Here is a 12,883-nt window from a genome sequence, read left to right on the forward strand (position 1 = left end):
GTGAATCAAAATGTACACATTAGGTTTGTGCTACATTCAACCTCAACAATGGAGTACTTAGTTACTCATCTCCATACAATGTAAGTAGGATAGAGATAATACAAAGCTCATTGAGTGGTAGAACCACTCAATTGAGTATAGATTAACACATAAGATGCTTACACTTAATTTCTATGATATAAGTGAGCTAAGCTCTTAAAACTTAGCAAAATAAATATTTCAATTCGAAATGGTAAGGGTGTGTGTCTTTGGCTCGGTTGGAAGTCCATTAAATACATTTATGGTGTTGGATTCTACGCTAAATGTCCTGCCTATGCACTGAGCGTGGGCTCCAGCTAGCTAGGTGTGACGCTTGGATGCACCAACGTTCACTAGGTGTGGCGTTTAGCGTTGGGTACACCAGCCGTTGTGCTCAGCATGATAAGGCGTGCTAAATGTAATCCAAGCAGAGAGTTAGCTTCATATTCTTTTAATTTAGACGCTCAATGTAACTGAGTGTGACTCTTCTTCTGTTGGGTGTGGCTCTGGCACTAAGCGCAGCTACCAGATATTGTCTTTTCCGCTGAGTGTGATCTTGGCACTAACTTAGCCGAATTTTGTCCACAAACTTATAATTTTAAGCTCTTTCCCCTGGATTGAGCCTGCAAAACACCTCATAGGTAAAAATTAGTCAATCAAATAAGTTTTAATCATATATAATTACTTTTTCAATTATTTGAATTGCTCAAGTTGTTAAAGTGTCATAAAGTTAGTGTAAAATATAAGATCAAATTGACACTTTACTTGAAGTCAAAGAAATTGTTAAGCATGAATGGAAAAGTTCTTCTAATATTTCCATATATATATATATATATATATATTTTTTTATATTTCAGCTCTTTTCGTTCCAACATTGTTATTACTATATTGGTGATGGGTTAGTTTATATATATTTTAGGCACTTGTATAAAATTTGTATGAAAGGTCAAACATAGGTCATATTCTTATCTTATCCCCTCAAAGAACGTTATTTTTAATGAAGGATAAACTTGATGAAAAATAAAGAAAAAATGGACAACTTCGTTTTTGTTGTAAACATAATTCATATGGTATAAAATGGTGTGCTTTATCAACATAATCTGCTATATCAACATTTTTAGGCATCATCTATTGTTATCATCATTAATCACATCAAAGAATAATAAATTATTTGGGTTCATTCGCTTATGATAATCTGAACAAGTAACTCGTGATGAAGGAAATATATTAATGTATTTGGATTATAACGATTGATGCCTATTGTATTCTTATGCGGAAGGAAATTTACTATTATTTGGATTGTAAAATTTTCTACTTTCTCTCTTTTGAGGGCCTGCAAAATTTCATAACACAAATTCATTCCAAAGCCACAATATCTTAGAGTTGCAATTCAACACCGTGTATTTTAAATGTATAATAGCGTTTCTGTGTACTTTTTGTTTGAATGTAGTAATATATTGTCATGATTAATAGCGCTTCTAATACGTTGTTGTATTGCATATATACAACATCGCATTACACAAAAAGCACTGTCATATATTGCATACATACAACAACACATAGTACACAAAGTACTGTCATATATGTCACACATAAACAGCGCATTTTATAGGCATTATTAACAATGCTTATTCTTGTGCTAGTGTATTGCATATATATAACAATGCATTAATAGATAAGTGTTGTTGTATTATTCATAAATATTATCAAACAATACCAAAATACAACAGCGCATCACACATAGCGTTGTTCCATTTAGAATATACAACAGCGTTGTCTATAAAATGTGTTGTTGTATTTATCCTTTACAATAGCACATTCCACTACTTCCCCTAAATTCATTGTTGATTTGTAGAAATTAATATCTACATATACATTTATTAGCAGCACAGACATTCTCAACAGCACAGACACATTAATACAGGTCAGAAGTTTATTTTATTAACATCAATACAATATAAACTACAAACAATAAATATCATGACAATTATGTTTTGACAGAGTACATAATTACAAATAAAAAAATTATGCAAATTACAAAGAAACAAAATTATACAAATTACAATAGTCAAAATTAAGCTATAATTATACAAAGATTGCTTGTCTCTACTTTTTCCTTTTCTTTGATTGTTTTTGGCTTGTAAGATCATCCTTGTTTGGAGGAACATATTGATTCACCCAAAGTCTTTCATCGTGATCATCTCTTATATATAAATCATCATCTGTAGTTGGTTCACTCTCACGCGACTGATATGTCCTAAAAAAATATCATCTTCATATTTTTGGTCATCAATATTATTGACGATTACTTTGTTAGTTAAAAGGATAATGGACCATTTCATATCAGTTAGGTCGCTAAAATAGAATACTTGTTGAACTTGTGATGCTAGAATAAATGGTTCATCTTTATATCATGGCCTATTAAGATCCACCTGCATGAATCTTAACTCATCAACTCGAAAACCATTGTTGTTATCAACTCCTATACAATAAAAAATCGGCATCCAAAACATTGTGTAATCCAATTCCCATAATTGTTCAATCACCCCAAAGTATGACATGTTCGTATATATTGAGTTTCTATCTTTTGCACTTGACATGTGTAAAGTTCGAGCAACAAGAGTCACACCACTATTTTGCATTTTACTTTGATCATCTTGTTTTGTCGTATAAATTATGAACTCATTAATTAGGTAACCAGTGTAGGATAAGACATGAATACTTGGACCATTGGCTAACCATTTCAGTCTTTCAGAAACTGAATGTGCATTTATATTCAACTTATCATTAATGTGATTTTTGTTACGTATCAGTGGACAGAACACACCTAGAAGGGGGGTTGAATAGGTGTTGCGATTACCAATTACCGCTTTTTGCACCAAAGCCCTATTCTAGAAAAATCCCTAGTTAATCGATTAACACTCTATCTTAATCGATTAACTCACAAAAAACAACAAGTTGCGAAGTGGCTTATTGCTCAACCACTCACCGATAATCAGATACAGATAAAGCAAATATACTTGAACAGAATTAAACTCAATATGACAATTTTACAGTATCCAAATTATCAGCTAAAATTAGGCAATTATTACAACTTGAAATTAAAGAGATTAAGGATAGAAAGAGCATGCAACAAGGAATTTTATCCTGGTTCATTTGTGGGTCCACTTGCAAACTACATGTAGGCCTCCCTTTCTGATCTCGGGAGATTTTCTTCACTAATATTGAAATGAATGTATTTTTACATGCACACTTCCAATACACATACTTAGATGCTCCCTTCTTGAATCCAAGAACCCAATTTCTTGGTTTGACTCACCTAATCGCCTAAGAAAACCTTTCTTACAATCTAGCCCCAGCCAAGAAACGTTCTAAACTCAAGACCTCTAAGTCTTGGTGAAGACTCACTGAGTCTCTACGGTGGTACGACACCAAGAGACGATTTCCCTTATTACAACACTAAAAACTGTACAAAAAACAGAGTATTATCAAACACAATGTAGCTCAAAATATCACAATTAAATCTCAGCTAAAAACTCTACACAAGACTCACAAGTAAGCATGAATATGAATGAGTTAATTGATGTGCGAAAACAGAGAATTTCTATCCTAGAATTCTTCTAAAGAAATGCAAGAATCATGTAAAAGAAGATAGAAAATATTAACACAATAATCACATGCAATTAGATCACAATTAACCCTAAACATGATATTATCTCTCACTATCTCACTATGCATGTCTCTCTGCCTAAAATGACACAAATGAGAACAAAAAATATGCAACTTAGCAATTCTAAAATGAATGATATGATGTATGGTGCAAGACCTAAAAATATGGTTTATATAGAAAAGCTTTCTGAGACCCAATTAATCGATTAAGTGCCCTTTTAATCGATTAACGGATGTTGAGAATAACTGAATTCAGTTTTTTAGTTATCTATTAAAACTGATTTCACGTTAATTGATTAACTCATTCCTTAATTGATTAACTGCCATATTTTTCAGTTTGAATGATAAAGTGGTAAACTACCTATATGTTATGCTTATCAATTATACATTTTTACCAATATATTATGCCTATGATGCACAAATAAAATATATGATTAATGCATGAACATATAATAATCTAGATGGCATGTCTCATGTAAATGATTTGATTATTTTTAAGACTTGTGAGAATTGCACCTAGGTTTACCTAACCTAAACTCAATATCTAAGACACATATCTATGACTCTAAAAATGACTCTTGTAAGACTAAGTCTAGATATGAGATCCTTGAGTCCATGGCATGTTGATTTGTTGAGTCATCTTCAAGCTTTCAATGAATCCTTGTCTTCATCAAAACATAGGCATTTTAATAGTACAACACTTTGACACTTGCACTTTCAATTTTTTAGCCACTTTATGAAACACCAATTATGCTCTTTGGAAATCCAATTTTCGTTCTTACTTGGGTAAGACTTCCTTAGCATCTCCTTGTGTATTTCAACATATGGCTCAACCACATCGGCATTATGTAAAACATATAAGTGCGCTTGCTCCAAGTTAGTTCTTGTTATAGTCTATATTTCATTCCTAGTAATACCTTCACCAAAAGTTTTTTTTTTTGCATACCGAGGATTTGGAATGCCCATCAAATCACCATCGGAAAGGTATCTGGTACAAAAATCAAGAGCTTCTTCAACAAAATATCGCTCGACAATACAACCCCTTGGTCTTGATTGGTTCTTCATATACCATTTTAATGTCTTCAAATAACGCTAAAAGGGGTACATCCATCTCATATAGGAAGGGTCACATAGTTGTGTCTCTCGAACAAGATGAATGCTTATATGAATCATTATGTCAAAAAAAGATGGTGGGAAATACATTTCAAGCTTACACAAAGTCAAAATAATTTGTCTTTACAATGATGTAATTTCTCAGGGTCAATCACTTTGCTACAAATTGCCTTGAAGAAGAAGCATAACTTAGTTATGGTTCCTCGAACTTTTTTAGGTAGAATTGACCGTATTCCAATACACAAGAAATGCTCCATAAGTACATGACAATCATGAGACTTAAGACCTTTTAACTTGATGTCTTTCACAAGCTAGGACTCATCTGGAACTTTAACACCATGAAAAAATTTACAAAATTATATTTTCTCCTTCCTCAATAAAGTATAAGTTGTTGGAGGTAGAAATGTACATTTTCCCTTCATTATCTACCCCAATTCCTTACTTATTCTCATACTAACCAAGTCCAACCTTGCATTCAAGTCATCTTTGGTCTTACCAGGGACATTGAGTAAGGTACCAAGGAGACTTTCAAACACATTTTTTCAATATGCATAACATCGAGGAAATGTCTTACATATAATGAACTCCAATATAATAATTCAAAGAAGATTGACCTTTTATTCCACCCATTTGTGACAATTTCTTTTGCAAATGATTTACCAAAGTTATTATTCAAACCCTTTAACTTTTGAAATAATTGGTCACCCGTTAACTACAAAGGAGCATGACCTTCTTCATTTTCCCATCAAATGCTTTTCTCCATCGTCGATAGTGATAATATGAATGCAAAACTCTATGAAGATCAAGGAAGAATTCTTCTTATAGTGTTCTAATCTCATTGAATGAGTATTGTCTTCACATATAGAACATGCAAAATATCTTTTTGTACTATATTCGGACAGATTACCATAGGCGGGGAATCACTGATTGTGCCAAATAACAAAGCCCTCAAGTTGAAGCTTTCTTCCCTATACGTATCATATACATTTATCATTGTCTCCCACATTTACTTCAAGTCTTCAATTAATGGAGCCAAATATATGTCTATGTCATTTCCTAGTTGTTTAGATCCAGAAAATAATATAGATAAGATCACATATTTGCGCTTCATGCATAGAGAAGAAGGTAGGTTATATATCACCAACATCACTGGTCATGTACTGTAGGAGCATCTTTGAACACTAAGTGGGTTAATTTCATTCGTTGACAATGTAAGGCGTAGATTTCTTGATTCTTGACCAAAACTAGGATAGTCATGATGTCGAAGCTTGCCATCTTGAATCCTTTCTTCATCATGTCATGTCAACTTCATTGCATCTTTGACATTGCTAAATATAATCTTGAATCTTGCTTTGATGGGAAAATATCATACAACCTTTTTGGGAATTGAGTCTTCCTTCTTATATTATGATGCATTACATTTAGGACAAAACTTTAAAGAAGCATACTCATTAAAAAATAAGATGCAATCATTTTCACAAGCATGTATCCTAGTCTAGTCCATGCCTATGAGGCGTAACATTTTGCATCATAGGTTCGAGAAGGAAGCGCGTTATCTTCCGTCAACATATCCTTCAGAAGTGCAAGCAAGTTAGTGAAACTCTTATCAGTCCATCCATTAACATATTTCAGCTTATACAACCTTGACACCACTACCAATCTTGTGAATTTAGTACAACCATCATATAATGGATTTTCAGCATCACTTATCAATCGCTGAAACATCTTAGGACAGTCCTGAAGATCATTTTTGATAACGTTTGTCATTTCCTTGAAACGATCGTCTTCATATACATTTATGTAGTTTTCTTTCACATGCATCTCATCATCACAATCCATAACATCTCTCTTCTCACCATGTCTTGTCCAACATGTGTAACTTTGATCAAAATCATGACATACTAAATGAACTTTTAACTCATTTGGAGTAATTCAGTTTGAGTAACAACATCTTAAGAAAGGACATACAATTATATTAGGGTTTTCAGCATTCTCAATTGCAAAGCTAGCAAATGATTTTACTCCTTCCTCATACTCCTTCGTCAATCAATTGACACTCATCCATTATCGATACATTTTCTATTAATAAAAAATATAATGAGCATAAATTCCTAAAGCTTGGAGTTAAGCTCACCAAGCAGAGCAAATACATTATTATGTAATTAAAGTGAAAGAGTTTGGAACCCCCAACTCAATACAAGCTAAATATAATGTAATTAAAAGGAAAAATAATTATAAGGAAAATTCACTTTCAATTCGGTGTTGAATGCTTGAATGATGATTTTGAGGTTAAACGAGTGAAGGATTTTCGAAATCGGTGTTGAATGATTTTCATGTTGAATGAGTCAATGATTTTCGAAATGCGATGTTGAATGATGATGAGGTTGAATGATTTTCAAAGTCAATTTTGAGAGTAAATGAGTTTCACTGTTGAGTAAATGAGTGTTGGGATTGCTGAATGTATGAGAATGTAGGAACATTTTAATTTTTTAGGGTCTGATAATATCTTCAACAACGCATATTGAAGATAGCACTGTCAATTACACCTTATCGACAACGCCTCCTACAAATAGCATTGTGGAAGAACTTCTCACTCAAATATAAAGAAGGTAAATGTTCCGAAGCGCAACCTGAAGGAAACACTGTGGAATATATAATAATTTTTTTACTAATTAATTTTTTAATGAAATTTAAATTAATAATGACATTATGAGATTCGATTAATATATAGAACAATTAATAATGACAATAAATAACATTCAAACAATATACGAAATGGGAAATAACTTTGTATAAAGGAAATAATCACAATTAATTAAAACTTGATAGTGTATCTTATGCATGTGCTTAATTGTTTATCATATCAACAATGCTTCTTCAAAAATGTGTAGTTGTATGACCATTGTTAATTACGATATATGGCGTAGTGCCACTTCATACTTCAAGAAGTGAATTCCCTTAAAAGTATTTGCACTAATTTCAAGCAATTGTATATAATTAAAGCGTTCAAAAATGACTTCTTTATTTTAATTGTAGTGTCCTTATCAAAAAAACTTAAACAATTGCAACTATTATTTGATATACTTGATGAGGGAGATCATTGAACAATACCAAAACAATATGCTACAAGGGACGGTATATGATTTTAAATGTTTGACATAAGCTAAGTTTATGCTTACTAAACTCAAGGAAGAATGAGCTAACATTGTCCTATATATTGCATAATTGGTAAGGAATTCTACCTTATGCTATGTTTAGATCTTCTATTATTCCATTTTAATATTCCATAGTGTGTGTTGAGCTATTGTATTAAGGCATTGTTTGAGAATATTTATGAATAATACAACAGTCCAACAATAAGTGTTATTAATAATATCTATAAAATGTATTGTTTATGTAAGACATATATGACAACACTATGTGTACGATGCGCTGTTGTATTTATGCAATATATGATGTTTTTGTGTGATGCGCTATAGTATATATTCAATACAACAGTGTTTGAGAAGCGCGGTTAATCATGACAATATGTTACTGTGGTCAAACAAAAAATGCATAAAAGCGCGGTTATACATTTAAAATACGCGCTGTTAATCTGTAACTTTAGCGTGAATAATTTTATTTTGAATGGATTGTGTTGTATTTTTTTGGGTGTACATCTAACTGAAAAGATAGAGTACTAATTACTAGATATTTTGATGGGCAAGTCATGTTTGTATTTTGTATAGGTACAAGACAATACTAACTAATGTAGTTTTAGCTATATTGACAGCAGTAACAAATGTTTGTTTAAGTTATAATGTTAATTATATAACGGGATTGTTTTATCGATGTTTATTAGACACTTTTGAACTGTAATGGTACTGTACTCAAACTATAGTACACACAAGAGCAGGTTTAGTAAAAAATAGTGCATTAGGAATATTATGAAGAGAATGAAAATGACCAAAATAGACACCACTTTTTCAAGAAAGTGTTGTAATATATAGTAAATCTATCACGCTTATTTCAAAACAGGTTGTAATATTATAGACATTCTATACCACTTTCTTGAAAAAAAAGGATTGCCTATATGAGTTAGTTGTTTCATAATGTGGTCCTAATGCCAACATTAAGGGTAGTCAAGATGCGTAATGTCTACTGTAATAGGCATTTTCATTTGTCAGCATCAAGCTTGACCCTTTTAAATGGATCCACCTTCCATGCAAAAACTGCAGTTTCTCTCATAAGATAGATTACTAGGATCAAACCCCAAGCATTTTCAACCTCCAAATTTGAAAACTATTTGATCCTATACATGTAAATGCAATATTAATATCACAAAATAAAAAATATCTGATGTATCAAATTATATATCTACCATTTTGAACCCATCAAGATGTAGTTCATTTTATTTACAGTTATATAGAAGCTGATGATAATCACTACAGTGTCACATAAAACTAATTAAGATGGACATGGAGCCCCATGGTATAGCCCTAGTCTTCAAACCAAGCCCTACCCAGAGAAGAGAGAGGATGATAATTATAATAATAATAATAATAATAATAATAATAATAATAATAAAGTTGGACATGGTCATGGACATGCACACGACATTTATATATAACATGCACTAGTTATAATTAGACTATTACATAAGTATGCTCCTAATAATGGCTGCTTGAGCACTATTGGAGTCTGTGTTGGCCAAAAGTAGTGACAATCGGTCACTTAGATCATCGACCTCTCTGTGCAAGTTCTGGATGTAGTTGCAAGTCTCTTGCAATACCTTAGCAGAGGAAACCTATATAAGCGACAAAGTCACAAATCAATATTGTGTTGGTTCTTTTTTAGCGCACACATTACGTTGCTTAATAGTACTATTTAGTCACAACCTGTAGTGTGGAAAAAATGTTCATGGAATCTCAGCAATAAATGCTAGTTATAGTATTATTTTTAGAGAAAAAATATATGCACAAATAGTGTAGGAATTTTATATGTCGTTATTGTATTATTCATTATTTATATTAAGTTATTATTGACTCTTCACAAAATTCAATATAAATGAATGATGAATAATGCAATAACTTTGTATAAATCTTTACACTATTAATATAAATATTACACTCATATTTTTATCAATAACTTAACTTAGTATTTGCTCATGGAATATGCTTAACATTAAAGAAAATGTTCCAGCAACATCAACATAGTACATCAAATGAAGTCGCATTATCTTTTTAATGTATTTTTAAATATGATATTCAAAATTTTCTAATAATGTTACTCTATGGAGGGCCGTGGTAACCTTTAGATAATCGAGGTGTTCATCTAAGCTCCGGGACCTTGGAAGGCCTCCAATTAAGTTTCCTATATTGTCTATTGACAATAAAATATTACACTTATTTTATTATAAAAAATTTGTAAGTGATTTCATAGAATTCTGCTAAACTATATTTGAATAATGATAAATTTTATGCAAAACCTATAAATTCTAGACAAAGCTAATATTATGTATGACACTCTCATTTAATAGGATGAAGTTTGGAGTCTGGAGATGGTAGATGTACACAATTTTATTCTTGCACACGAAGAAATTGTCGCTGAGCAACAACTTCATCATTATGTCAAGCTCACCCTTTACATATAAAAATAATATACATAAAAATCTAAATGGAAGGTGAATTAAAATTTATCAAAATTAAAATGTCTCCTCTAATATGAATTCAAATTTATCAAAGTTATGGGGGATCTACCACCAAGTCAAACGAAGGCCACACAAAATGTGGAATGTGGAGTAGTTATGTATAATGCATGTGATGATTTATTAGTGGATATGAGAGAGAAAATTAAGAGTGTGGGAAAGAGAATGATATTAAGACCTTGTCAGAGCGCCTTTGCCTAGCACGAAGCTCAGGGATAAGTTGTTGTAACTTGGAAACAAGATCGGTGATTTGAGCATCAGTGATATCAGCTGAAGCACCAGATTGTCTCGAACGAGATCTTCTGCTAGACATTTCTTGTAGTGAATGTGAATGTGTGTGTCAGAAATATTTGATGTTGCTACCTAGCTCCTAATATATATACTCGTTTAAGATAAATGAATGACAGAGAGATAAGTAATAATCTCACAGTGCAGATTGCCAAATAGGAAGGTATGGTTATCTGATGGGGGAAAAGATGTGGATGGAGCTAGGGAAAGCAACTAGAGGGAATATTTTAAGGGAGAAAAGTGTTTTTATTTTGATATATGTTTAATATATAAAATTTCAGGAGCTAAAGAGAGGTTATTGAGGGCCAGAGAATAAGGGATGACACGAAAGAAGGTTTTAGAGAATGTTGGAATGGGTGCTGAGGGTTGAAGAGGACAAGTGTGTGGGAGAAAGCAGTGTCCTAGGCTTGTTATTAATAGGGTTTTGTGTATGCGTGTGAGAAATAAATCAGAGATAATTTAAATAAGAGTAAATAATAGTTACCATTTATGGAGTTTCAGTGATATTATAAAAATTATTACTTTTTTCCTGTATTTACATTAATCACCATTGTTTATATACATATATTACACTGATCAATCCTACAGAAGATATAATTGTAATTTTTTTAAACAAAAAATATGTGATAAATGTAATTAAGTTAAACAAAATATGATACGTTATGAAGAGAAATCCAAATTGTATAAGAGTCAATATATCTTCATTGTTTTTGTTAGTTACAAAATGCATCAATACTTTTAAGTGATGTTGTTTGAATCACTCTTATATTAATTTGCAACGAACCAAAATAATGAAAATACATTGATTGGTATAGTATGTGGATTTTATCTCTAAATATATCATATTTTGTTTAATTAAATTGCACTTATAACTTTTTTGTTTAAAAATTATCCTTATTGTTCTTGTATGGGTAGTCGTCTAATGAATATATAAATTATGGGTGATTTGTGTAGGGATAAAAAAATGATAGGTAATTTATATAATTTAACTAAAATTCTACAATTTATTTTGCAAACCATAATTTAATAACTCTTCCAATTATAAATTATTTAACGAATATTATTGCTTGTAGAAAGAAATGTTGCTTAATTATACAATCTTTCAATTCATTCTTCGTTACAAATTTTAGTGAGATTACACATCTAAATGCTTCGCTATAACTTTTCTTTTGTCATCTATTTAATTAACAAGCACTTAATTTATGCAGTCATCTTCTCTTTAAAATAATAAAATTCGGGGTTTACATGTACTCTTTTTTAAAAATAAAGAGTTTTGTTTTGATTTATAAAAGAAAACAGCAAATCTCACGATGCTAATAATTTAAACAAGTAGGGTACACACCTTGTTCATGCCTTTAACCAAGTAAGTAAGTCTCATATTACAATGGATCTATATTGCAATTATTATTACTTTGGTCAGTATATTTTTGTTGGTACATATTATTTTGGTCAATATATTTTTGTTGGTACATATTATTCTGGTCAATATGAACCACCTTTCTGTCGATCGAGGATATGTAGAAACATTTCGAGCTGCATCAAATGAAGCAATTTACTAAAGTTGACCAACAACTAAGATTTGACAATAATTATCAAAACATAGTTGTTAATTTTTTATTATAACTTGATAGGAGGTGTGCATATATGTGTTGATAATGTTTTAAGAGAATAAAGTATTTCAAGATAAGTTATTTCTTTCGACCACTAAAAGTATGGTATGTATCATATTTAATTATTTTTTATAAAAATATTTCTAAAACTAAACAAAATAATAGATGTGTCATACTTTTACTTGAAGGAGATAAATTATCTCCTGTTATGAAGAAATATTTTATTCTTGATGTAAATTCCACTTCTAAATTATAATTGTTGTTGTAGTTTTAAAAGTATCCACACTTGCGAGTCGTATTTTTCCACAAATTTCCACAATCGCGATGTAACTGTAATTGTGATCGTAATCTTAATTTAAAATTATATTTTAAACATTGTTTATAATCAATGGAAAATAAAATATTATATGGAGTCTTTATATTCATATATATCTGATAGGAGTATCCAACTAAGGTGTACTTTTATGGTTGTCATATTTAAAATGAGGTATATGCTGTA

The 12,883-nt window shown here is 31.1% G+C and overlaps 1 protein-coding gene across 1 annotated transcript; it reads right to left on the minus strand.

Moving 5' to 3' along the window:
* LOC109329004 (transcription factor PRE6-like) lies at positions 9,154-10,930 on the minus strand. The gene is made up of 2 exons (XM_019562668.1): positions 10,665-10,930; positions 9,154-9,586 (listed from the first exon to the last, which is right to left on the minus strand). The coding sequence occupies exons 1-2, from the start codon at positions 10,797-10,799 to the stop codon at positions 9,434-9,436; spliced, it is 288 nt and encodes a 95-aa protein (XP_019418213.1). The 5' UTR covers positions 10,800-10,930; the 3' UTR covers positions 9,154-9,433.

This window comes from Lupinus angustifolius, chromosome LG02 (genome assembly GCF_001865875.1).
Source record: "Lupinus angustifolius cultivar Tanjil chromosome LG02, LupAngTanjil_v1.0, whole genome shotgun sequence".
Taxonomy (NCBI): Eukaryota; Viridiplantae; Streptophyta; class Magnoliopsida; order Fabales; family Fabaceae; genus Lupinus; species Lupinus angustifolius.

What these genes read in the sequence shown, in the direction of transcription:
- LOC109329004 (XM_019562668.1), bottom strand. Translation starts at nt 10,799, where the DNA reads ATGTCTAGCAGAAGATCTCGTTCGAGACAATCTGGTGCTTCAGCTGAT. An exon ending in GGCAAAGGCGCTCTGACAAG is followed by an intron (nt 9,587 to 10,664) that starts GTCTTAATATCA and finishes TCGCTTATATAG; the next exon opens with GTTTCCTCTGCTAAGGTATT.